At 42.4% G+C, this 27,842-nt stretch overlaps 1 protein-coding gene and 1 long non-coding RNA gene across 2 annotated transcripts; both read left to right on the top strand.

The window, feature by feature from the left end:
- The first annotated feature begins 1,995 nt into the window (after window positions 1-1,995).
- LOC131306917 (uncharacterized) lies at window positions 1,996-6,819 on the top strand. The gene is made up of 5 exons (XM_058333348.1): window positions 1,996-2,549; window positions 3,550-3,832; window positions 3,986-5,143; window positions 5,330-6,130; window positions 6,799-6,819. Exons 1-5 carry the CDS (start codon window positions 1,996-1,998, stop codon window positions 6,817-6,819), a joined length of 2,817 nt encoding a protein of 938 aa, XP_058189331.1.
- Window positions 6,820-23,718: 16,899 nt separating this feature from the next.
- LOC131308623 (uncharacterized) lies at window positions 23,719-25,041 on the top strand. The gene is made up of 2 exons (XR_009194513.1): window positions 23,719-24,101; window positions 24,753-25,041. It is a non-coding gene; the product is annotated as an uncharacterized LOC131308623 (long non-coding RNA).
- Window positions 25,042-27,842: the final 2,801 nt, after the last annotated feature.

Genomic DNA, 27,842 nt, shown 5'->3' with positions numbered 1-27,842 from the left:
AACGTCGCCTGGCACGTGCCCGTGCTTGGAGGGCAAGTCAGGGAGCTCTATAAATATCTAGCGATGATAACCCTAAACAGGTACGTGCTACTACAGACTCACACTCATTGTCTTCTGCCTCCTCTCTCTGCACAATACTGATCCTCTCGCCGGAGGGCCTTGCCGGGACAACCCCCGGCCAGGTCTTAGTCGTGCGCTCCCTGTGCAGGCTAGGAGAAGACTCAATAACCATCAAGCCACCAGCGGAGGAGAAGATCGAGGATCACGGGCCACACAATTGGTGAACCCGACGTGAATTGCTTCTGATTCAAACGGCTCTCACATCCTCCAAACCCCCCACTCCTTCGTGAAAAAAAAACCCCGACCAAACCACTCACCATGGGCGGAGATCAGACGGATGTAGCCATCTCAGGGACGAAAGACGCTAGCGGAAATGTCATCCCCACAACACCCCACGAGAGGCACATGTCCATGTCCCTCGCCCCAGGATCCGGTCTCTCACCAGTCGCGGACGACGTAACGGCGGCCTATATCCGTTTGTTACAGCGTCGCGACGACGAACGCGATAACGAGTTGGCTACGCTAAGGGCGGAGGTGGCTCAAATGAAACAGCGCATGCATCAAGAGACCACCCCCTCCGCATCCAGATCTGGTGGAGGGGGTAGGAGAACGCGAACGCCACCTCCACCACCACCACAAAGGTGTCAAAACGAGGGAGGCCAACGCGGATCCGTAAAAGACCGCCTAGGCTTCACCCCGGCACCGGGGGACGCCAGAGAGATAATCCTTTACAAGCAACCCACCGCATCGAGAACACACCGCTCAAAAGACCACGATCGAACCAACACTAGGGATACCACGTCATTTACAAGCACATACTCGACTGGTCGCGCAGAATTCTCTCGCACAATGGTTTCCCACCGTAGCCGAGATTCTGCGGAGATCAGACGCCATGTATCTGAACGACTCGGTGAAATCCCTGCAGAAAAGTTCGACAACAGCAACCAGGCTCGACGGAACGGAAAGGGTGTGCGTATTGACGAGCCAAACAACGAGACCAAATCCCGTAAGGACAGAGGAGAAACGGTTGACGAACATCGCCGGGTGGCAGCAGATTTACGAGACAAACTCCGGCATCGAAACCGCAAAAAGTCTCCAGATAGAGAGTCCGAGAGAACAAAGACGGTTGAGCACGACAGGCCGCCACGCCCTGGTTTTAAACGGCAGCTGAAGGACCTCGGTGTTTCTCCCTTCGCACCCCACATAATCAACATGACGGCCGAACCCAACTTCCACCTGCCAAAGTTTACGAAGTTCGATCCTACCACATGCGAAGCCTACACTCACCTTATCCACTTCCGTCAAACCATTGAGCTATGCACCACGAGAGACGAAATAAAATGCAAAGCGTTCCCGTCCAGCCTCGGCTCCCTTGGACTCCAGTGGTTCAACAAATTGCCCGCTGGATCCATACGGAACCTGGCCGACCTTGAACGCGCCTTCAACACTCGCTTCATCACCAGTAACAAGACAGCCAAGGAGCCTGAGTCCTTGTCCCAGATGAGGAAGCTCCAAAACGAAACACTCAGACAATACGCCCAGCGTTATTGGCAGCTGTTCAACGAAATTCCAGGAATCGATGAATATTGGGCTGCGCGCACTTTCAAAAACGGTCTGGAAACCGGCAGCAAGATCCTAGACGAACTCACCATCCGCCCACCACACGGCATGGGAGAATTAATGCGCGTCGTGGAGAGATTCTGTGCTCTTGAAGAGTTTTATGCGGACCGCGCGGCCCTGGGAATCCCGAGCTTGACAGCATCCTTCACCTCGGCCGCAACCCAACTACCGGCACCAGCAATCACCCAGCACCTGCAACCCAAAAAGCAGGTACACAACATCAAAGAAGGGAAGAAATGCTAGCCCAAAGAGCACGACTACGTGGCCGAAACCACCCATTTCAAAGAACCCATCTGGTCCTTCCTAAAAGAAATCATGAGACAACCATGGTTCGAGTGGCCGCAAGGCAAGCTCGGCACGGACAACGGCCAAACGAATCAGAACCCGAGGAAGAAGTGGTCATATCACAATGAGCTCGGCCACTATACAACGGCATGTACTCCGTACAAGGCGCTGTTGGAACGTTTGGCGGCCCAAGGCCATCTCGACCAATACATTGATCGGGCAAAAACGCCCGCCCGACAGACAAATCCCAACCCCAACAAACAGCGCCCACTGATACACGTCATCCACGGTCCAATGACGAAGGCATCCGAAACCGCCCTCAAGGCCGACATCGATCACGCCTCAACATCTAAACAGATACTCTCAGTTGGTTGCGGATCCAAGCGTCAACGACCGCAGGACGTACCCAAGTGGACGATAAGCTTTACTGAGCGTGACCTTGAACATGTTAAAACTCCACACTCGGACGCCCTCGTCGTCACCATCCAAATAGGCGTCCACGACGTAAAGCGCGTCCTCATTGATCAAGGAAGTTCAGCAGAGGTCATGCATTACGACCTTTTCAAGAAGTTGGATCTACCAGAGTCAGCCCTACAACCTACCGACGTACACCTCATAGGCTTCAACGGTGCACCCGTCTGGCCACTTGGCCGAATCTTCCTCCCAGTCGTCGTCGGCTCAAAAACTTTGACCGTCGAATTCATCGTCGTCAACGTTCCGAGCCCATACAACGCCATCCTTGGCCGAACTTGGCTCCACGGAATGCAAGCCATTGCTTCCACCTACCATCAGGTCGTCCGCTTCATCGGTGCCACAAGAAGACAAGAAGATTTGCGAGGTGACCAAGTAGCCTCCAAAAAATGCTACGTCTCTGCCGTCCACAATTCCGCCAAAGCCAAACAAGTTCAATGGGTTGAAGTCCCCGACGTGGCCGTAATCGATGACATCGGCCTGGAAGCCGAAGACAAAGCAGAGGAGGACCTCGTCCAAATGCCAATCAACGAGGATGGATCCCGATTCTTCTTGATCAGTTCTTCCATCAGCGAGACTGATCGTGAAGAAATGTTCCAATACCTCATGAAAAATGTAGAAGTTTTTGCCTGGACCCCCAACGAAATGCCGGGGGTCGATCCCAATTTCATCAGTCACTCACTCAACATCAAGAAAGATGCCAAGCCTGTCATCCAGAAAGCACGACGTTCTGCAGCTGAGCACGCTGACGTCGTCGTCGAAGAGGTCAAGCGACTGCTGGAGGCCAACGCCATCCAAGAAGTACAATACCCAACATGGCTGTCTAACACTGTGGTCGTTAAAAAGAAAAACGGCAAATGGCGAGTCTGCGTGAATTATACCAATCTCAACGATGCTTGTCCAAAGGATTGGTTTCCACTGCCAAAGATTGATCAACTTGTGGATGCAACGGCAGGCCATGCTCGGCTAAGCTTCCTGGACGCCTACCGTGGCTACCACCAAATTGCCATGGACCCCGATGACAGGGAGAACTGCTTTCATCACGCCACACGGCATCTTTTGTTACCGCGTCATGCCCTTTGGGCTCAAGAATTCAGGGGCAACGTTCAACAGAGCAATATTCAAGATGTTAGATGAACAAATCGGCCATACCGTGGAGGCCTACATTGATGACCTTGTAGTCAAAAGCAAGAAGGAATCCAACCACCTCCGAGACTTGGTGGAAGTCTTCGACATCCTCAAACTCCACAAGCTACAGCTAAATCCTGAAAAATGCGCATTTGGGGTGAGCGCTAGGAAATTCCTCGGACACCTGGTCACTCGAAGAGGCATTGAGGCCGACCCCAACCAAATCAAGGCTGTTCAAGATTTGTGCCCACCCAGGGCGATCAAGGAAGTACAAAGGCTCACTGGGATGGCAGCGGCTCTAAACCGATTCATCAGCAAATCCTCAGAAAAATGCCACGCATTCTTCCACGCCTTGAAGGGAAAAAGTTGACACAGCTTTGAATGGACCCCGGATTGTGACTCAGCCTTTGCCGAACTAAAGGACTACTTAAATTCGGCCCCGTTGTTGGTAAAACCGAAGGAGTTCGAAACTTTATATCTCTACCTCGCCGTATCCGCCCACGCAACCACTTCTGCTCTCGTACGCCGGGAAGGCGCCGATGACAAGCCTATCTATTTCACAAGCAAGACACTCCTTCCAGCTCAAACTCGCTACCTACCACTTAAAAAGTTAGCCCTCGCTCTCGTTTCAGCGGCTAGAAAACTCCTGCCCTACTTTCAGTCACACCCTATCGTCGTCTTAACTGAACATCCCCTCAAGAGCCTCTTTCGAAAGGCTGATCTATCCAACAGGGTTTCCAAGTGGGCAGTCGAGCTAGCAAACTTTGATATCCGGTTTGAACCACGAACGGCAATCAAAGGACAGGTTCTTGCTGATTTCATTGCTGAACTTACTCCAGAAGATACTGAACTCCTTAACATACCCATCCCAACACAAACCGTCGCCGAGCATCAACTGTCACCAGAACCTTGGCACCTTTTCCAAGGTGACATATGGCGTCTACATGTTGACGGAGCATCAAACAGCAACGGACCAGGGGCCGGGGTCGTTCTAGTCTCCCCCTGTGGAACACTACACGAAAGTGCTATCAGCATCAACTTCCCCGTCACCAAAAACGAAGTTGAATATGAAGCGCTCCTAACTGGCTTACGCTCTACGGTAGTGATGGAAATTTCCAACCTTGTTGTTTACTGTGACTCCCAACTCATCGTTAACCAAATATTGGGCGATTATGAGGCTCGGGATCCACGGATGTCAAAATATCAGGCCACCGCAGCCGAACTAATCACCCACTTCCCCAATTTCAAAATCGAACAGATCAACCGCGAACACAACGCGCATGCCGACACACTCGCTGGCCTTGCCTCAGCTTCAAAAGCAACCGAATTTCGGACAATCAGCTTTGGCAACATGGACCACCCAAGCTTTGATACCACTTCAAAGGTTCTCAACGTTGAACTGGGCCCAAGCTGGATGGACGAGATCATTGCGTTCCTCAAAAATGATACTCTGCCGGCAGACAAGAAGGAAGCTTATCGTATCAGGAACAAAGCCGTTCATTACTCGCTATCTGAAAGCGGTCAACTTTACAGGAAATCTATATCCGGCCCATACCTACTCGTGGTCCACCCAACACAGGTACCCGAAATTCTCGCCGAACTTCACTCAGGGAGTTGTGGTTGCCACTCCGGCGGCCGTTCACTTTGCCAAAGAGCATTGAGTCAGGGATACTTTTGGAAAAACATGAAAAAAGACTGCGAAGACACAGTTCGCAAATGCCGACCATGCCAACAATTTTCTCCCATTCCAAAGTAACCCGCCCAGAACCTCTCCCCCATCATCAGTCCTTGGCCCTTTGCACAATGGGGGCTTGATATCGTCGGAAAACTGCCAACAGCTCCAGGAGGATTCAAGTTCCTGATCACCGCAACGGACTACTTCTCAAAATGGGTAGAGGCCGAACCTCTCGTGACAATCACTGAGGCTGATGTCCGAAGATTTGTTTGGCGAAACATTGTTACAAGGTTCGGAGTCCCTTATGCCATTGTATCAGACAACGGGAGCCAATTCGTTGGTAAAGACCTCACCAACCTCTGTGAAGAATTTGGGATACGCTTCTTCAACTCTACTCCTGCATACCCACAAGGGAATGGACAAGCTGAGGCAACAAACAAGACCGTCTGCGCCGGGATCAAACGCCGGTTAAACTCCAAGAGAGGAAAATGGGTTGAAGAATTACCACGTGTCTTCTGGGCTTACCGTTCTACTCCCCGGCATTCAACCGGACAAACGCCCTTTTCAATGGCATTCGGCATGGAGGCGGTAATCCCATTGGAGTCCAAGTTCCCCACTCTACGGACTGAGAATTTCGATCCAAAGACTAACGAAGAAGCCGTACAACAAGAATTAACCCTGGCAGAAGAGAAATGCGACGATGCTCAGCTAAAGCTCGCCGAATACCAACAACAAGTGGCAAGAGCCTACAACCGAAGTGTTCGAATCAAGACCTTCAAACCAGACGACTTGGTCTGGCAAAAGGTGGTGCAAGCTAGCAAGAAGCAGAAATGCAAACCCAATTGGGAAGGCCCCTTTCGTGTCGTCAAGATTGCTGGAGAAGGCGCCTACGTGCTGGAGGACATGAATGGAAAAGTTCTAACTAACCCATGGAACGCACAGAACCTCAAGAAGGCATACATGTAGCCAAAACCCTTACAGTGTGCCTCATGTTCGGCCACTGCCTATCCTATTTTTCTTTATTGGCTTCGGCCTAAGTCTTTACATTTCAACCTGTACTTCATATTTGAGGAGTCAAAGAAATTATATGGCAGTTGTCATTTGCGATTCCAAAAATTCTTTTTCTTACTTTATATTTCAACTCGGCTTAATTGTTGTTTAACCTCGGCTCAATTGGCCAACCACAAATGCTGACCTCGGTCACACCCACAAACGGCTCCTATGCTCCTGTTTCGGCCACTATCACTGCCCAAAGAAGCAAAACGGACATCAGGTCCACCGAGCCCAAAGACACACAATATGGCTGGAATTTGGGCTCCGGTTCGGCTTGGCAAGACTCTGAGGTCGGCCACAGCCTGGTTACACTCACATTTTGGTGAGCAAACCACCCACAAACATTACAACACTTCACAACCTTGGCTAGGGGCTGGCACCTCGACCGAGCACAACAAACTTTGGAGACTAACCTAAGTATTGTCAGCTAAACAAGCTAAATGACCGAGCACAAAACCACGCTTGGCACAATCTCCACTCCATTCTACTACTCTACTTTGGTTCAGGCTCGGCATACCTTCCGCTAGCAACTTCAACAATTGGACAAACATTCCCACCACCAGGCCGAACCCAAACCAAAGTGGGGGCTACAGGATAACTACTACTCCATTAAACAGGGCTCGGCAACATATCACATCAACGCCTCTATTACAGCCCAGGCTCGGCTGTCATATAACTATGCGTTGTTTAAGGCTCGGCAAAAACCCAACAACTTAATGAAGCAGCTTTTACTTCGCTCCATGACAACCTAACTCAGCCGACCCCAAAACCAAAGAAGGGGCTAAAGAAAAACCACTATTCTATCTACCATTCAAACCAAACAAGCCCTATTCAAATCAAAGTTTGGCAAAAATACATTACAAACACAGAAGCCAAAGTCATTCACTAAAAAGAGATCAAGTATGAAGCTCGGCAAAAAGTTCAAAGCCGACGACCATTACATCTGGAACGATAAAATCCGTACTCGAATCCGCCCAGTCCAAAAGTTCAACAAAACGCAAAATTAACAAAGTACGAAAAATAAAAGGTACTCCCTCCATCCCTAAATGTTTAGCACGTTCATGCTTTTTATTGTCCCATATTATTTGTCCATTTTGAAAAGTCAAAAGTAAAATATGGTAAATTTCCTATGTTACCCTTTTCTTTTGGGCACCAAATTTCAAATTCAAATTTTCAAGTACTATTTAAAGTACACTAGAAGGGTAAGATTGGACACTTGATTTTTGCACAATACAATAATATTTGTTCCTTAAAAGTTAGAACTCCCAAAAGTGCCAAACATTTAGGGACGGAGGGAGTAGTAAACTACGGCAACCATCTTCCCCGAAGCCGGCACCTGCGAACAACTTTCTTCATACTCGGGCAGCCTCTTCAACATTAATTCCAGTTCCACCTGCGTCTGCGTCGGCAATGGCACCACCACTGGCAGCAACATCTTCGGCCCGAGCATCCTTATCAACATTCACAGGCTCTTGCTCGGCATGAGCGGCAGCTTGCTTTCCACCATCACCACCTTTTTCCAAGCCTGTCAAGTCTTCTGCAATGTCGTCGGCTTCAGTTAGGTCTTCCACATCATCTTCGCTCTCGGGGAACTCCTCAGGTGGAAGGGGTTCGCACTCTTCTTCGGTATACGGAAGGACGAGCTCAGGTGCAACAGGAGCAGGAATTGACTTTGTCAAATTCATATCGGCATCCAGTTGCATAACTCCACAAGCGGCCTTCACGCCGTCCTTATACCCTGTTCTGTAGGCGATGGGCATTCTCATCCTTATGGCATCGTTCACCATGGACCGAGCTTCACGCATGTACTCGGCACCAGCTCGGTCAAAATCGGCCTGATACGCCGCAATGTCTACCTCCTTCATCTTCCGCTTCTCCCTTCTCAGAACCTTGGCCACCTCACGCTCGGCGTTCTTCATTCTCTCCTCCATTTAATCTCTTTTCTTCTCCAGCTCGGCGACCTGCGCCTTCACCATCTTAAGACTTCCCTTGTAGCTTCTCACCTTCTCTCACTCGACCTTCAAGTCATCATGAAAGTGAGCGCGCTCGGCGAGGACGAGATCGGCATCTTTTGACGAGCGGAGCAAGGCCTGTCCAGCCTAATAAACAAAGAGAACGTCGGCATGGAAATACTCAAAGGATAAAAATGATGGTGAAAGTAAAAGGTCCAAGGTCGGATAATACCTGAACAAGGTAAGCCCCAGCATGAATCAAGCTCGGCTGGAGGCCCTCAGGAATTTTCTGCATATCCTTCAGCAATGCCAGACCTTGAAGAATGGCAGTGGCCAGCCCTGGTTCAACTTTCACAGAGTCCTCCACCGTCACGATTCTGCCTTCGGCCAAGGCATATGAGGGAGCGAACTCCTGTGCAATGACACGGCCAGCCGAACCTAAAGGTTGTTCGGCTACCTTTGAGCCACTAGCGGCTGACGACTCGGTCTTCTCCTGCTCGCTCGGATGAGAACTCGGTGGCTTGGTCCGGAAAAAGTCGTGGGTGACTTTTTGCCTCTTTTCAGTAGGCTCGGCGAACCCGAATTCCTGTCGAACCGCTTTACCATCCCTTATATTGACACGGACGACGTTCCGTCGGCCCATTTCACTGGTATGATCGGGCACAAGTGTTTTTAAGGGAACGTTAATGCCTGGGTGTTCGGCTTGCTGACTTTCTCCGAACCAAAACTCGGCCGGCTTTCTGAACGTCGGCAACTTTACTCTAGGCTGCTTGCTGCCTCCTAACAGCCCGGTCTTCTTCCCTCGGCTCTGACCCTCTCTACTCGGACCAGTCTCCTTTCCCCTCCTCCTTAGCTTTCCCTTGTAAGACGGTTCGTAGCCAAGCAGTGTCGGCGCGTCTCTACAAGCCTGAGACAGAAGGATGTCAACGTGCGCCTCAACAGACAGAGATTGTTGAGTCTTTGTTATGGCTCGGTGATCTGCAGGAGGAATCAACTGTTAAGGAAATCAAATGCATTGACAAAAGTTGACGTCGGCAAAAGCGAAAGAAGCGTGATTACCTCGAAAGTCTTTTGTCTTCGGCACCATGTACTTACGTACGGATTGGTCGCCGAACTCAAAATTACCACTCACTTCAACATAAAAATTTGCCCATTTGTCAGTGCCGGGCAAACCATCTACTAGTGGTTGTTTCTTGCTACGTGCCGACAAGTACCGACGCTCAGTTTGGCCGTGCCAAGACATGATGTAAGTATGGAAAAGGTCGGCGACGGTGAACTCAAGGATGTGAAGCTCCTTCAATTTAATCACCGACATTACTATCCGATAGCTGTTGATGGCAAAGAAATGTGGGACAATGCTGAACCGAGCCAGAAGTTCCCTTAAGAAGGGGTGAAGAGGAAACCTCAACCCAGCCTCACATATCGCCATCAAAGGGACGGTGATGTGCTCGGGATGGTTTCCTCTTGTGTCTTTTATTCTGTTGCTCGCCACTTGACTAATTACAACATCGTTAGGGATACTGTATTCTCGGCAAAATTTTTGGTACTCCCTAGGGTTTCCACTGAAATAATGGGCGTGGGGGCAAACTTGTCCCCTCTCATAGAGATCGTGTACCCCTCTACCCTTGGATTGAGATTCACTGTGCCCTGATCGGATAGAGGTTGGTGCGTCGGCCTGTGGGACGAATCTGGATTCGGCCTCTGGCCCCAGATGAGGCTCGGCTTCAGAGTGGGTCGATGTTGTGAACGATATCTCAGGCTACGTTACGAATTCGTTGGCACAGTACTCAAAAACACGTTCGGCATTCAAGTCATTGGAGTCGGAAGACATGTTTGAAGCAATGGACGATATTTGGTGTCGGCGTCTGTGTTTTTCCAACCACTCGCGGAAAAATGAATCTCCAGAATCTCCCCCCGAGCTTTCAGAGTCGGAAGAGATGACGATGGTTGGGTGAGCCAGGCCTAACAAAAACAAGAAGAAACCAATGAGAAACCTCGTCGTCGGCCAGAAGGCAAGGGATCTCTACGTTCGGCTACCCTATTGGCCCACCCTATTTGTCTCTTCGAGATTCAAGCTCGGGAGATACTAAGACTCGAAACGGGGCTCGGCCTATCAGCGCCCTAGGCTGGGCTCGGCAAATCCCAACAATGGCCAAGCACGGGCGTCGTTATAGACTTATGCTCGGAAGAACAGGTTGAAGATGAAAATGAACAGTCCGTTCATCTCCAGACCTCACACAGTTCACTTAGAACAAAAAACTCCCAAAAAACCCAGGAAAGAACGAAAAAGGGCGTAAAAGAATGCAGGAATGAAGAGAGAGCGACGTATCGAACACATACCTGAAAATTTCAACGAGATTTGATGAAAAACTGCTGGGAAACTGAAACTGGAAGATGAACAGGCGTGGTAGAGCTCTGGCAATGGAGGTTTAGAGAGAGAAAGTGACCGTGACTTCTCTCTCTACCCCCAGCGCTATATATAGAGCTAGGGTTTGGGAGTTCGAATCTCCCGCCCATCATTACACCGCCGAACCAGCAGCTAGTAAGCGCTCGACACGTGGCGATGACAGGTTAGCTTTGCAGAGCTGCACGCGTGCCAGCCGTCCCCTATCAGCCGTACTCGACCAGAGATTGACACCTGGCGCACCTCTATTGGTTCTTGTCCATGGCAGTTATTCAAAGGTGATTCAGGCTCGACCAAATTCTGCCCAAGCAACCGTTACTCATGTTCGGCGTCTGGAAGACTCGGCCAAAGTTTGAAATCAATCCCAGCCGCGCGCTCGGCGACGGCTGAGATTGAGGGGCTATTGTAGTAGGCCGAGCACAACTGAGATCACTCCAGGGACCACCTCCACTCCTCTGCCACCGTCAGCTGCCGCACGGGGCAGCAAACACACTCCACTAGGCTCGGCGATAGCCGAGACGAGCCAGTTGTCGGCTCTGACTTTGTCCATCTCGTCCGACGATGAATAGTTTTATGTCAAGCTCGGCCACGTGGATGATGTTTGCCTAGCCCGAATACTCTTCGGGCTCGGCTTCCCCACAAGCTTGGCAACCGTCAGGTTCTTCCGGGCTCGGCCATTTGCCCACCCATGTGCAGAGGCAGTTATGCCAAGGGATAATCATGAGCGCACATGGGAGTGCCAGCTCACTCCCAAAAGCGGTTACCAGATCTGTTCGGTGACGTCACGGTAACGTCGCCTGGCACGTGCCCGTGCTTGGAGGGCTAGTCAAGGAGCTCTATAAATATCTACCGATGGTAACCCTAAACAGGTACGTGCTACTACAGACTCACACTCATTGTCTTCTACCTCCTCTCTCTGCACAATACTGATCCTCTCGCCGGAGGGCCTTGCCGGGACAACCCCCGGCCAGGTCTTAGTCGTGCGCTCCCTGTGCAGGCTAGGAGAAGACTCAATAACCATCAAGCCGCCAGCGGAGGAGAAGATCAAGGATCACGGGCCACACAGAGTGCTCTTCAAGTTGAAGATAATGATCATGACGATCGAACGAAGAAGCGAGAGGAGGAATCTCCACGATTTCATGAGTAGAGACGTTGCAAATGGCTTCGCGAATAAAAACAAACGATGCCGTTGACTACTTCCGTAGTTGCATCATAATCATGGAGCACATCAAATATTTCTTCCTTCATGACTCCAATGTTGCAATTGTGCGGGACACAGTGAATTGGTGAACCATCGGTACATCCATCGGCGTCATTATTGGGGATAGGAGGGTTGGGGGAGGCTCGCACGGAAGAAATCAAACTAGAGGTTAGTATCGTCATGATCAGAAGGACACACCAATAACAGGTCGCCGCCAGCAGAACGAGAGCGAGAGCATGCACTATGTGCCTTGACAAAGCAAGGGTCGCAGATGGTGGAGCACCATAGCTTGGACACGCTTTTGAGTCGCATCAGAGACTTGGCTGGGAGCCTAGTGAGCACCTCCTCCGCCAGTAAATCGTGAGGGATCACCGCCACCGCCGCCTCCTCCTCCTCGATCTCTAGTGCACGAGCCGCGCAACGCCACAAATTCTCCACGATCGTCTTCCCGTCTATCTATTGCCCGGCTCCCAAGTGCTTTGACAGCGTCAAGGACCGTTCAATGCAGTACTCCATGACCTTGCCGATGACATCCCCGCCGGAGGAGTGGGGTAGCTCCGCCACCACATCTTCGCGTCCGCCCTCCCCAGCCAAGTTATTGTCATCATAAGTCTTAAGTTGGAAGAGAGAGCCATCGGAGCTCTGCAGCGCTGATCTCTTCCTCCTCTTATTATCAGTAGATAGTAATTATAATGATGATGATGATCCTCTCGCTGGCATGGTAACGAATGAACGATGCTTCTATGCGTCAGTGTATATATATAGCCTGTGGTCTAGAGAGAGTTTTTGCTTGTAGCTTGAATTCGATTTGGAAAAAGATTTCTTTTCGGAAGGGATGAGGAACAAGGAGGGGAGTGGAACGTAAAATTTGGGACAGGGGATCCCCATTTTTTAAAATTTTTTTAATAACCGGTTCTATTTTACTTACCAAATTATTACGGTTCTTTTTTGTCTTTCAGCATAAAAAAAAGTACATTTTCAACGCTCAACAAGAAAGCGTGAATATCGAAAAGGGTGGTGTGAAAATCACTTCCCATTGGTTTTCCATCCACCAATAAGGACTTTTACACTTCTGTACTGACCATTTTGCCACTTTTTTTTTTTTTTGCAGGAAAAGTCGAGTGGTTTGTGCACAGGGACAGAACCAAAATTTGATAAACGCGGGGGCCGAACTATGAATAAGAAAATTTTAAAATTTCAAGGTTCGAAAATCTAATATTTTGTTTGGTTTAGATTTTGATGGAGGTTTCTTGGGTAATGAGTTGAGAGAGATCAAAAGAGAAATGAAATTAATAATTTGAAAGAAAACTTATGGCAGACCATGTGTAGAGAAAGAAATTGGATTTTGAGACTCAAAATGAACACATTCTTAAAGTATTTAAATGCCTAAATAATATGCAATACAAAATACAATATCTAGGTATTCTTAACAAATAAAAATAATAATATCAATATTGAAATTTGAAAAAAAAAATTCCGAAACAACGCTGGAGCCGTGGCCTCGCCCATACACAGTTCCGTCATTGTTTGTGCAGCGGCAACTTTTCCAGCGGCGACAACTCCATCCGGTGACCTGTACAATGGTAAAATTGTCCAAAATTACACAATGGCCCGTATTGTTACAATGGCAAACTTATTCGTTTTGGGTCTTAAAACTCCTGCGCACGATTTTCAATAAATTTTCTCTATTTATTTATTTATCTCCAGTCATTACTCTCAAAACTCAAACCGAACATTTCTGGAAAAAGGATTGACCCGTAAGTTAATAACGTACGTATTGGACTGGACATACGTTGGGCCTGGTGCTCTTATAGATAGTACGCAATAGATGATGAGCATAAACTTTTGGGCTGGGCTTCCACCCAACAGTCAGAGAGGAAATTGTAGTGGATCCACATTCCACCCATTGAATCCGCTGCCTCACCCATTGAGGAAAAATTGGTCACAACAAAGTTGGTCCAGGCGTACTCCCATTGAGTTTGGGAGAGTCAGGAGGTCTCGAGTTTGAGTCGTAGTAACGACGCCCTCTCGAATTTGGTCTTTCTAATCAGCCTGGCTTTGGCCCGCTAGTCTTTGGTGAGGCCGTAGTTGCTATGGCTCTTTGATCCTTTCCAAGATTCGTCGCGGGTCTAGTGTCCCTATGATCACGCCCACAGGAGGATTGCTATGTCTAGTTACTGCCTTCTCCACCCTTTTGCTTTGCAAAAAATAAAATCACAGTTGATGTTTCATTTTTTTTTTGGAAACGGACATAAAAGGTATCAATTAGGCCGAAAGCGGCTTGCTTTTTTTTGATCACCCTGGACTTTACTTTCAAAATTGTAATTGGAGGCGATAATGATGGGCTTGGGTCTCTCTCATGCCTTTTAATAACACAACTCTACCCCACAAGAAGTACTTTTATTAGTTTATTTCATGCCCCACTTTTATAGTGTTGACATAACATGAGAGAGATTGGGAAGGAAAAGTTATCCAATGCTCCCAAAGCAAGGACACGTGGACTCCGTTCGTTTAAGGATTTTGAATTTTGAATTCTAATTATTATTCTCATTTTTCACTCTATCTCTTTTCAATCATTAACTCTATTTTTAATCATTACTCTATTTATTCCTATACTCATTGCCTACTTTTCCAAAATACCAAAACGAACGGGGTCGTCGTTCTCCAAATCATGTTTGCATCATTCATTTGTGTAGTCTCTATCACAAAGTGTATGAAGCACACATTAACGTGATGGAAAGACGGACTGGCGCATCACGTATCCTTGCCACTGAAACCCCCCTTCTCAATGTGGAGTCACGGGCGATTTGGATGAGCCAGCCATTGAGCGGGGGAATGAAGAATAATGCACTTGCGATAAAGGAAAATAATTTTAGCACTTTTCATTCATTCACGTGGACTTTTTGTTTTTGCTTTTAATCAGATGAAATTAGAAATTTGCCGTTCATTAGGGGAGAGGTTAATTAGAAAATTAGGTATTTTGTAAATAAAAAAGAATAAGGACATAAAAATAGTCTAAACTAGGGATGCATACTGGCCCGCTAGTCCGTCTAACCCAACTCGTGTTTTTAAGGATTTGGATATGTGTTTAGGCCTATCGGGTTGGGTTGGATTGAGTTTTTAAGCCCATTTAGTTAATGAAATGAGCTTGAGAATATCTTCTAAACTCAAGTCCGGTCAGGTCCGACCCGATAAAATAACAATGACGTGCATTAAATGTTTACACTGTAAAAAATAAAAATAAAACAGTAAAAAGGTAAAGAAAAGCTACCATCATACTTACATATACACAATACCCTTTATTTTAATACTCCTACTTACATATGTACGTACTACTTGGTCTTCGTACAATTATAATCATTATTACGGTTGTAAACTCCAATATATATTAATGAGGATGATTAATTTATATACTTGGCACCATACTTTACAAAAATATATGGGCTAATTGGACGGGTTTGATAGATGAACAGAAAATTACCTTTCGGTCTAAAAAATCTAGACTTAATTTCCATTAAGGATGAACTTAATTTTTATTTATCTTTAAAGGATAATCTTATATGAATATTACCCTTTTACCCTTCATTAAATGCAACCACCCCCTCCCACCTCCATTGCACAACCACTTCCAGTCGGCAAACACCTCCTGCCGGTAATTTTTTCGACGACCACCTCCAGCCGGCGACTTTTTCCGGTGATCACCTCCGATCGAGGACTTTTCCGGCCAGATTTGGGCATGCAAAAGCCTCGCGACTATACAGTGTAAGTGCTGCCCGAACCCGGCCAGGTCAGATGTATGTGCACCTCTAGTCTCTATAGCTAAATGGAGAGTACTAAAATTCTATTCCTTAAAAAAAATTTGTAAGGGTCAACGAATACTGAAAATGTATTCAATGTGTAGATTATGTGGAGTTTGCGGAAAATAATTTTTAGCATTCTTTTTTTTTAATAACCAAGAAACAGCCCTACAATTGAGTCACAATTGGACTTGACTGCGCAATCCAAATCTCGGGAGAACTAGTGCGGCCACACTAGTCATGGCCCCTCACTTACTATCAGGTACTCACCTGGTGGGGAATCGAACCCCTGACCAAGGGGAATTCTCTCAAATTCAATCATTCGCCCTTACCACTAGGGTAACCCTGGATGTGTAGCATTCCTTTTTTATCCATATGTATTCCTTTCTTATCCTCGTTCATGAGGAATTACTGAATTATCCTTAATTTTTAGTTAAGCTTTTCACTCATGAAGGACAACGCAAAGATTACTTCCTCAAAAACTCTAAAGGATTGGCCTAGTGGTCAAGATATGAGATTTAGGAGTTTGTTCCCTCCTTAGGTCTCAAGTTTGAAACTTTTAAGGTACTATCAACTCTTGTGAGGCCAATCTATACAAACTTTTGCTCTGGCTTTAATTAGGGCCTCCGCAAATAGGTCAGTAAGATTGATCCCCAGAATTAGTAGAAGTATGTGTAAGCTGCCCGAACACTTTGAGTTATCCCAAAAACAATATTGGAGTAACTTGTTTGGGTTTCAACTAAACCGATAGGGACAGGGTGATGGTGTGCAACATGCGAGACTTTATGGTCCCTCCAACATTTTGATTTTGAGTCAGAGAAGTTATGGGAATGTTAGAATTTGAGAGATAGGGAATCCCCGCAGGGAGCTCGGTACTGAAGGGGACCGAATATATTCTAGGCCGAGCCCCACATCAAACAATAAACAGAAAAGCTACAGGAACAGCATTTGCTGCACAGCAGCCATGCACAGATTCGTTTTGAGCTGGTTTCGGGTCTCGCAAAGATGATCGGAGCCGCTCATTTTGTTCCAAAATTTTGAAGCAAAGTTGGATGATTCGTAAACACCCTTCCCGATATCGGATTGAGGTGATTTTTTACAGGGACCATAAACGACGCATTTGGAACAAAATGAGCGGCTCCGATCATCTTTGCGAGACCCGAGACGAGCGCAAAACGGATCTGTGCATGGCTGCTGTGCAGCAAATGCTGTACCTGTAGCAGAGTTCAACAATAAATAAGCTACTATTTGTTTGGGATGATGTTATGGTGTCCCCGGTCATTTTAGGGACACCGTAATTTTTGACATAACTTCACCATTATGAGCATAACTAAAACCCATTACAAGCATAACAGAACCCAAACAAGGTATAATCAAGGAATATCCAAAAAACCAACCAAGGCATAACCAAACCCAACCAAGGCATAACAAACAAGTTATGTCTTGCTATGGTTCTGTTATGCTCATAATGGTTTTGGTTATGCTCATAATGAGTTTTGGTTATACTCATAATGGTTTTGTTATGCCAAAAGTTACAGTGTCCCCAAAATGACTGGGGACACCGAAGTCATTCCCATTTGTTTTTATTTCTCCGTTAGAAAAAAAAAAAACTAAACTTTTTATCTGTTGAGGTGGAAGAAAAGAAAGGCCATCTGATCTAGGGCTGAGTGAAGATTCCGAAGAGTCTGCTCAAGCAGAGGATGAGAGCGCAACGAAGGAGGTTTTTTCTTTGGGGAAGCGCTTAGGTGCCTCCTTCCGTTTTGGAGACACCGTAAAAAATGACATGACAAAATCAGTTGAAGCATAACTAAAACCATTAAATATATAATTAAGGCATAACAAAAAAAACTTGACACCCATAGAACCCGGTCATTAGTTGGGAAAAAAAAAAAAAACCTTTAGCCCCTTTAACCACGGTTAACATTTTTATCATCCACATTTCATCTGTTTCCAGCTAGCCACCACCACCACCACCTCCGGCCATCTCTCTTCTCTCCTCTCCCTCCAAACTCCTCTGTAAATACCACATCCTCCCTCACCTTCGAAAGCACAGCAAACACACACCTCTCTCACCCTTAGCACGTCCAAACCCAGTAGAGGAATAGGGAAACCAAACTCTGGCCATGGAGGTTTAGTAAGAGAAACCATAGAGACAATGACGGAACCAGGAATTGATTCTGCCCTGGGCTAATCCCAAAAAAAATTGGTGGGTAAAACTGCGTGTATAATATGCATATACTGGTAATCTCTATGAAATAAGGCTTGTACGTAATCTATTCATGCACCGCACATATTTCTAGCACCATCATACCCTTGACCTCGCATATTGTGAATGTCCAGATTAAAACGAGTGAAGATATCGGATATTTATTTTTTAAGAGTTAATGCAGTGATATTTAACATGCGTAATATGAAAAAAAACGCTCCCATAAAAACCCTTAGATATCAACAAATCTCAAAAAATGCTCTAGTTTTTTTTCATGTTTCATATAATTTAGTGTTCTGCATCAACTAAATTAATAAAAATCTAAGCACACCGATTAGTTATTTGCATTTAACAACATAATAGTAAATCTAAGCACACTAGCCAATTTTATTGGGTTTTCATGAAATTCCTTGAGTTGATTTAACTGGATTTTCAGCTGTAAACAATCTGTTGGCCCAAATAGCAACCCAAGAGGGGGGGGGGGGGGGGGGGTGAATTGGGTATCTCAAATATAACACGGAATTTAAAAAAACTAATTGCAATCTATTCAACTACAATTCCAATTTCAATGATGTTCTATTCTACTCATGCAATATTGATATGCAAAACGGAAAATAAAGAAAGTAGGGAAGAGAGAATCAAACGCAAGGATTTATAGTGCTTTGGTCCGCAACTTCACGGCCTAATCCACTCCCCAAGTGTCCAACTCGGGATTTGATGCACTATTTCCAATAGTTACAATCTTCTAGCTTCGCCTAGACAACCTTTACAACGAGCAATCTATCCCCAGTCGCTCCGACTAATTTTGACTCCGGTGCTAGTCACACCTAACCCAACTAGTTTTGACTCCGGTGCTAGTAACACCTAACCACCAAGTGATTTTCTTTCCAAAATCACTCACAAAGAGTAAATCACTCACAAGAGTATGAATAATAGTGTACAATCCCTTTTACAATAAAGATCAAAATAAGAACTCTCTCACACAAGTGTATGGATGTCAAGATGAAAGAATAGAGTACTGAGAGATTGGTGTATTCCTTAGAATATTTCCGTGAAGCTCACTGGTCTATGCCTTTTTTCTTCCTTGGCCTTGTATATAGTCTTCAACATATGAACGTTGGAAGCATTCAATCACAATTGAAAATACTCTGATACATTATGCCTTTGATTGGAAACATGTCCAAGTCCACACAAATCCATTCCTTTTGTGTACTAGCCGTTGAACCCATTGGGAAGCCATACTCCGATCCACTTGACTTGTTCCCATTATTTAGCCATTAGACATAATTAAGCTCCAAGTAATCTTCTACGTTCCTCCTTAATTAATATTTGCTTTCCATAGGAGTCCTTATAGCCAATCAAAACTTAGGAGAAGATTTGTCTTTAATCTTCTTCCTTTTAATTTCAATCTTGACTATTGGAGATAGGAGTTTTGATGTAGAGAATTTCCTTGTGTAGCTCAATCAAATTCTACAAAATAAACATTATTCAAATCAATAGCAAATAATATTAATTATATTTCTCTTCAATAAAATTTACTTTGTTATCATCAAAATCGATAAGGTTTTCATAGAAATTTTTAGGCTAACACAATCAACAAGAACCCAGACCTTGACGGTGGTAGAGAGGGAGAGAACACAAGAATAGAAAGAACGTAGGTGAGAAGGAGAAAACGTCATGTTTACAGAGAGGCTGAGAAGGTAGGACCAAAATGGGCTGGACTAAAAACAAAGGAATTGGGCTAAAATTATTTGGAATAAAAATATACATATAATTTTATTTTATTTTTGGGTTTTTTGAAAAACCACCTTGGCTATAGCCCAGTGGAGCCTCCAAGTGGTTCTGCCCTTGCATAGAGAGAGAAAAGTGGGTTTCTCACCTACACCACCCCAAACTCCGAATTACCACTTCCAAACTTCCTTACCCACCAAAAGCCGCCCAAAACCACCACTAACTGCCCTGAACCGAGCCCAAACCCCCATGCCCCGTCGTCTCCCCGCGAAATCGAAAAACTTTGAAAAACCTGTTTTAAGCTTGTTTCGACCGAACCCGAGGTAGATAACTATTTTCCCACTCTCCCTAAGTATAATAGAGTAGTTTTGACTAGGTAATAGGGCTTGAAAGGAGCCCAAACAGAAAAAAATAGCATGCATTTTCTGCATTTTTAGCCATTCTGATATTATTTTTGGCCCGACACACAATTTGATATTATTTACGAAGACGATGGTCCTAATGATATTTATTTTATAATTCTTATGATATTATTATTCTGAGACACGACTGACATAATATTAGTTTAGTAAATGTGTAATATTGATTGGGTACAAAACGTAATAGTTATATCGTACTTTAATTTTTTCTGTTAAATTAAGTGAAGAAATCATGAGTTTTTGTACAAAAGTAGATTATATGTGTACTCAAATTTGTTCCTTCTATATTCTAATGATCTTTAGAATTGGTGATTGTAAATATATATATATATATATATATATATATTATTTAATTAATAACATGGTTCATTTAGTAAATCTTGAAAAGAAAAATTAGTAAATAAAAATAAATCAATATACGAGTATTATAAAAGGATAAACTAGTATATTTTTATGAATGATATAAAAGTGAATGGATTTGTAAACTCATGTAGAAAATATTTATACTAATTTATAAGTAATAGAAGAAAAAAAAAGTAAGTTAATAACAACTTATAAGTTATTTAAGAAAGTTAGAAAATTTAGAAATTAAGAATTAAGTGTGAGAATATAATAAGAAAAAAGAAAAGAAAATAAAAGAAAATGAAAATATTTCTTATTTATGTTAAGTAAAGGAAACAATAATATTTAAAGTATATATAAATACGGGTATGTTTAGTTTTTTGAAATTTTATTTCGTTTAATAATTATCGATATTTGAAACTTCGGATTCATTATTGTTCATCGTAAGGATATAATAGTGTTGAGGTGAATTGGAGATATTGAGAATTCGAGTTTGGGGAATAAAGATTATTGTTGCAAAGAAAAATAATTTAATTTATAATATGCTTCATGTGGTAAATATTGAAAAGCAAAAGATAAGGAAAGATAATAATAGTATATTAATATTACAAGTATTATAAAAAGGATAAGATTATAGTTTTGGTGGCATATATTCCTTTCCAACTAATAATAGGGATTTTCAAGTAAAATCATATATACGTAATAGTAGATTGAAAAAGAAAAGGGAAATGATTTTACCAAAAATACACTTGCATGGGAGCGAAGTTAACAAAAAAGTGAGTAGCAAAATCAGCAGACAAAGAAAAATAGTAAATCAATAATAATTTTTGTAAGTTATTTAGTTATGAGTTTAAGAAATTAAGGATTAACTATGAGAGTAAAAAAAAGATTTAATATTACAGTTTCCAATTTTTTACTAAATTTAGTATTTCAGTACAAAAAAAAAAATTATAAGTTGGTACTTTTCACTTTTTCCGATCTAATATAAGTTTTCCGATTATGTTCAACAGTAAAATGTTGGTACTTTTCACATTTTTCCCTGAGAACTTGGTCGTGGATCGTCCACGTATCCAAGTTTTAACGCCTAATTTCAAAAATCTGGGGGATTCTCCTTGTATGGGCGGGCCCAGTTACATACTTAATCGGATAATTGGACATACAATATAGAATCTGCGTTTCGATGAATAGACTTTCAAAATCCGTTAGACCCGAAAATTTATGAGAATGATAAAAACAGCAAGCACAACAAAATTAACGGTATCAATCGTCGTGATAGTGATGCGGTCTTGTGGCTACTGTACATTAGACTACAACACAAAACCTTGCTTCATAATCAAAAAAGTTCAATGTATAAATTTTAAAGACATTAGGCAACTATTTTTTTTTCCGAATTCTCGATCTAAATTGATGGGATTTAACATTTTGTTGATTTTTAATCATTGTCACCAAAATCGGTAATAATCGGATGTTGGCAACCACATAATCAAAACACATTTGGTGCTTTCAGAAGCGTTAAAGTCCCACATTGCACCACTCTTGGGCCGCCTCGGCTATTTTTTTCGAATCGGGACCGTCTATGTTTTACGTAACAAATATTAGAAAACTGATGCCAAAAATGAATTCAATCTCTTACACATACTTGATCGGATGTAAAATGTCATTCTAATAATGAATCTACGTCCCAATAAAAGGGCATTCTAAACTCGGTAGACCAAAAAATTTACGAGAACAATTGAAATACCAAGCAAAACAAAATGGACGGTATCGATCGTCGTGATTGTATTGCGATCGTATGAGTATTGTACATTATACAAAAGCACAAGACCTTAGTTTAGAAACAATAAGGTTCAACATATAGATTTTAAAGGAAGTTGTTCAATAATTTTTTCTGATGACCGATCTAAACCGTTAAGATTGCACATCTTATCGTTTCTACATTTGTTGCCAACTTCAGTGAAAATCGGATGTCGACAACCACATGATCAGAACACATTCGATGCTTACGTAGGTATTAAAGTCCTATAGTTCACAACTCGATGACCGCTTTATCTATTTTTTCAAAATCAGAACCGTCTATCTTTTGCGTAAGCGAGATTAGATCATTTTTGCCAAAAATGAAGTAAATTGCTTATAGTTACAAACTTTGTCGGACATAAGTTATCATTCTTATGTTGAATTTTTTTTACCAATTGAAGAGCTTCATAAACCGGAATAAATCGGATGGAGCCCAAAATTTCCAAAAATAACTAAATTAACAATAACAACCAAATCAACGGCCTTGATTATTACAATAAATGTAATACCCGCCCTGGATATTTCGTTATTTCAATTACTTTTAATTGAATTATGTGTTTTAGGGGTTTAAATCATAAATAATAGAACTTACGAGGGTCTTGTGTGTGATTTGTTATTGGAGCATAAGTTAGGACGTGATTCCGTTTGCATGTGATAAATTTTCTTGTGCCCTTATATACTGGGGATATTATTTATCTTTCTCCATACGTATCTTGTTTCTACGTAGAGAGAGAGAGAGAGAGAGAGAGAGAGAGAGATGATAAGAAGAAGAAGAGAAAGACATGTGCAGGGTTGTTCTTTATAAAATTATTCAAGGTACTTAGAAAGCTTACGAATTTCTCTAATTTTTACTGAATGTTCATTTATGTGTCTAGTATACGGTGGTAAATTTTCATAATTTTCCAAGAGGTTTAGAAAAAGATAAAAATCATAAACCTAACTGTGGTTAGGATCCTATTTTTTAGCAGACAGCTTACAGAGCTGTGTCTTTTATCAATTTTTTTATAGTTAAGCAATCCTCCTGGTTCTGGGTTCTTATGATTCTGAAAGTTTGATAAGTTGGTGATGTTTTGGCGTTGGAATTACTAAAAAGTATTAAGTATTCAATTTTTAATGACTTTTTGAATACCGACTGTTCTGCTGAAAATTGTGCTTTGCTGCACAGAATTTCTGAGTTTGGAGGTGATTTTGATTAGGTTCCTTTATTTTGAAAAATCTGAAAAAAATCAGGAATGAACTTTGACAAGTGATAATGGTGTGTACCAAATTTGGAATTTATTAGATGCGTATTCTAGTGTTGGCGGATTTTACATATTTGTGTGACACTGCTGGGTTTTGTAATTGCTGCATTAACACATTTTGAGAAAATGGTCATATCTTTTAGCTCGGGTATCGGGTTAGCGCACGGGTTGTTGATTCTGAAACTAGACTCGTATACCTTTCGGAATATATAGGGTTTGTGGCTTGTTTTGTACCAAGTTAAATCAGTTTTTGATTTGAAATTGATAGACGGACAGAATCTGTGATTTTGGACAGATTTTTGTGTAACTTTGGATGAGCATAACTTTATCGTTCGGACTCCGTTTTTAACAAATTTTATATAAAAATTCATGTACCGGAGGTTTAATTTCTAATGGTGGTAGTTTCATAATCTGGTTTTAACCTTATAAAAAGTTATAAGCAGAATACGACACGCTGGTCGTAGATTTCAAACCAAATGTAGGGGTTATGTGGTGTTTGAGTGTTACGCTTGTTTAGGGACACTTCTAAACCTTTGAGATGGACATGCTAGTATACGTTACGCATCTTTAATCTATTGTTGGTATTATAGATTATTGTTAGGAGTTAGTTTTGACGTTTAAGCGTTCAATAAACTGATATGGTTAATTTGTGGTTAGGTGTCAACCTAGTCAATTGGGAGAGGTCGAAACCGTAAGTTTGGCGTACCTCGGTCGATACAAAGGTGAATGTGTTTAATATGATTCTTCTCAATATAATATTGTTGTGGTGGTGAGTGTATGCCTTGCTAATCGTAGTTAGCTTTCGATGTGGTTATCTTTTATGAGATATTGTTGTGATGGTGAGTGCATATCCTGCTAATCGTAATTAGCTTTCGATATGATTATTTTTATGGGATATTACTATAGTGGTGGATGTATATCATGCTGACAGATGATTTAGCTGTTGATATGCATGCATGATGATATGTATGCTTGGAGGTTGTATATCATGCTAACCGAGGTTTAGTTATCGATATGCATGTTGTGATGTATTGATTGTACCCGTTTAAAGATTGTGGAGTGAGTCACACCATGTCGTGGGTCGTGCCGTCTAATTAACGGTGAATGAGAATATAGTGTGCGGGACACAATACCTTGGGTACATGGGATGTGACAGACGTGCCACTGCATATGATGTGATTACATTCATATTGTCGTGCATTGATTATTATTGCTCAGTTGGGTGGATATGTTGATTATAACTATTGTATACATTCTAGTATTTCAGTTACATTGATGATGTGTATTCATGTTGATATTCCTTCAGGTATTGTGGTATTATGTTGAGCATTTCCATATCTCACACACTCTGGCTTTCCTTTTTGGTTTGTCAGGTAGCAGGTTGCTTAGAGTGGGTCCACTACAGGTCGTCGTGTTGAGGTGTTTTTGCTAGCGTTAGGTGGGGTTTTGGTTACGTTGTTGTCGAGTGCCTTATCTGATACAGAACTTAATTTGTAAGGAGTTGTAGCTAAGGATAGTTAAAGTTTTTTTTAAATTGTATAGGTTGTAATTAAGTTTGGTCGATGGTTGACATTCTATTTGAGGTTAGCATTGGACGTTATGGATGGTCGAGTTTGTTGTAGGTGGTTGATGATGAAGTTGGTTTATTCAAGTTGTAAGTAAGTCGTTGGTGGATGTGTTGTAGTATAGAATTTTTAAAGTACTCTAATGTAGATGTTGTTTCTTGGTTGTGCGATGTTGTGGTTGGTTGGTCAATACGTTGACTCATTTTTTTGTTAAGGTGATAAGTCTTCCGCTGAGTGTTTATTTCTGACAGGTTGTAAGGTGTGATTTGGTCTTCTGTGTGGAATGCCACGTGGTCGCGCCGACTCGGGCCCACTTTGGGTGTCGTTTGCGGGGCGGGGCATGACAATAAATGATTTACTGAGGTCCCATTATAATATACTATTGAACATAATCGCAAAATACGTTTACATTTTAAAAAAATTCCCTATTTTTCCCACTTAACCACGGTTAAACATTTTTCCAACATTTTAAAATAAAAAAAAGAAATGAAAAAACACGGGTGGGGGATTGTTATGGTTCGAGAGGTTATTGTTATGCTTTTTAGTAGTTATTATTATGCTCGTATGTGGTATTGTTATGCTTCTTTTACTTTTGATTTTAGTTATGCCTTTTATGGTTTTTGACTTTTTGTTATGCCTTCATTGGTTTTTTGTTATGCTTTTCAATGGTTTCCGTTATGCCCATGTTGTTATGACTCACCAGTTATGCTATTTAATGGTTTAGTAATGCCTAATTTGAATTAATGTTATACCCATTTGGGAAATGTTATACCCATGTTATGCCATTAAATTCACGTGTTATGCCTTTTTGGGTTTTTTATTTAGTGCTTTTGTTATACCCAATTCTTTGACCTATTGGGGTTACCGGTTTGACCGGTCAATTTTGGTCAAATCTGCTGGCGTGGCAAAATCCCGTCCGTCGGATTGAGTTACGGTGTCTTCGAAACAGAAGGAGACACCGAATTCCTCTTTTTCTTTCTTCTCCCAAATTCGGTCTTGCTCGCAACTTTGCCATATGTGACTAGTCGCCTCTTTTCCTCTGCCGAAAGACTTAGCCAGAAGTAACCTAATGTATAAAGCCACGACATCGTACTTTCTCCCACGGTATTAGCGCGGGAATATGACGAATAGCATCTGTTGAAAGGAATTAAGATAGGATGGTTCAATCTTTTAACCTGACGGAGACTTTAAAAAGTTGTTTTTTTCTTTAAACGGAGAAATAAAAAAAAGAAAAGAAAAGCTTATTCACTCAGTAATTGTCTTATCGTCTTTACAAATTCATTATGCCAATACAACCCTATTGATTTTGAGAAAAGCAAACACAAAACACACGAGTTGGGATTTATTGTTTTGGAGTTAGAACTTTTTGGCCTAATTTTTTTGTTTGCTTTCTTTTAATTTTTTCTATATTTGAGTCAAAATTTTATGTTACATTGTTTGTCTCAATGACATCAAGAGGTAATTAGATAATATTTGGGTTCGGTTATGCTTGTAATGGGTTTAAGTTATGCTCATAATGGTAAAATTATGCCAAAAATTATGGTGTCTCCAAAATGACCGGGAACACCATAGCATCATCCTATAAAACTATAAATACAAAAATTTTCAAAAAAAGTCATATAAGACAAAAGACACTAAAAACAGGTGTGGAGAGATTGAATATGAAGGGAAGTTCATCTTCAATGTTAAAGTCCATTCATGAGTCATTTAAGTCGTAAAGTGAAAGTAGACATGGCAAAATGGTGCTCCTTTAAGGTAAACCTTTTTGTGGGAAAAAATGGAAAGTCATATTTGGTGCCAAATTTAACAGAAACTTTGGGTTTGTCAAATATTCTACATTATCCAGGCTAATAAATCCAGACTGTAGAGGGCAATCCCTTGTTGTCCAAAAGTGTTTTTAGTGGTATAAATTAATTTGTTGACATAATTCTACATGTAAAAAAGTATATTACTTGAAAGAATATTTTACAAATTTGGACCATTAATTGTCGAGATGGACTGTTGAAATGAGACTGCTTCATACAATCCAACCTTGATCAGCGGAGAAGCCGAGTTCGTGCCAAAATAGTACTAAACCGGTGAAACAACATTGTCTCTTACAGGCTTTTTGACATAGTAGCAAGCCATCGAGTAGCTTTGAAAAAGCTGCTTCGGCACTTAGGTCATCCACAGTGGTATAATCAAAAAACGATAACCAAAAGTTGACACATCAGCTTTTGATTATTCACTTAAGAGGTTGCTAAGCTTAACAATGTTGAGCTTTACAATGGTCACTTATAGTCCATAACCAAAATAAGGGTCCACTACAATTTTACTCTCTCTCCCCCTCTGTTTCATGTCATTCACTTCCCTCCATTTATGTTTTTTTTAAACAAAAATATATCGATTCCCTCTTTTAATTTTGGAAAAAAATTGGTAACTTTTTCCCCTCCTATTATGAATTTTTTTGGGGAAAAAAAAAAGAAACGGGAAAGAATAGTGAAATACCTTAATCCGGCGATGATGAGTTGAATTGTAGATGATCGAGAGATATGAGCCTCACTTTTTGAGGAAAAAAAAGAGAAATAGTTTGTGAGTGAAGTGAAGAAGAAATAGAGTAGGCGAAGAAGAGAAGAAAAAAATACCAATTGAAACACACGTGGAGTCCACAAATTTTGATTATTGAAAAATGTTGCTAGTTTTGGTTATCTAAATCCCAAAATTTGATTATTTCTAAGGATATTGCTAAGTTTGATTATATCATTGTGAGCCATCTTTTGCACCAACATTGTTAACTTTAAAAACAATTGGCTTTTGATTATACCACTGTGGATGGCCTTAGAGTACACTTCTTATCTTGATAAGAAAATGACATTGTCAAAGCTATTGTTTGCGAGTAGCTTCCTATAATGTAAAAAA

Source organism: Rhododendron vialii, chromosome 11a, assembly GCF_030253575.1.
Source record: "Rhododendron vialii isolate Sample 1 chromosome 11a, ASM3025357v1".
NCBI lineage: Eukaryota > Viridiplantae > Streptophyta > Magnoliopsida > Ericales > Ericaceae > Rhododendron > Rhododendron vialii.
The sequence above is the reverse complement of the archived record's forward strand: the minus strand, read 5'-3'. Positions and strand labels throughout refer to the sequence as shown.

What these genes read in the sequence shown, in the direction of transcription:
- LOC131306917 (XM_058333348.1), top strand. Translation starts at nt 1,996, where the DNA reads ATGAGACAACCATGGTTCGAGTGGCCGCAAGGCAAGCTCGGCACGGAC. An exon ending in AAGAAGTTGGATCTACCAGA is followed by an intron (nt 2,550 to 3,549) that starts GTCAGCCCTACA and finishes AACGTTCAACAG; the next exon opens with AGCAATATTCAAGATGTTAG. An exon ending in TCGTGGTCCACCCAACACAG is followed by an intron (nt 5,144 to 5,329) that starts GTACCCGAAATT and finishes TAACCCGCCCAG; the next exon opens with AACCTCTCCCCCATCATCAG.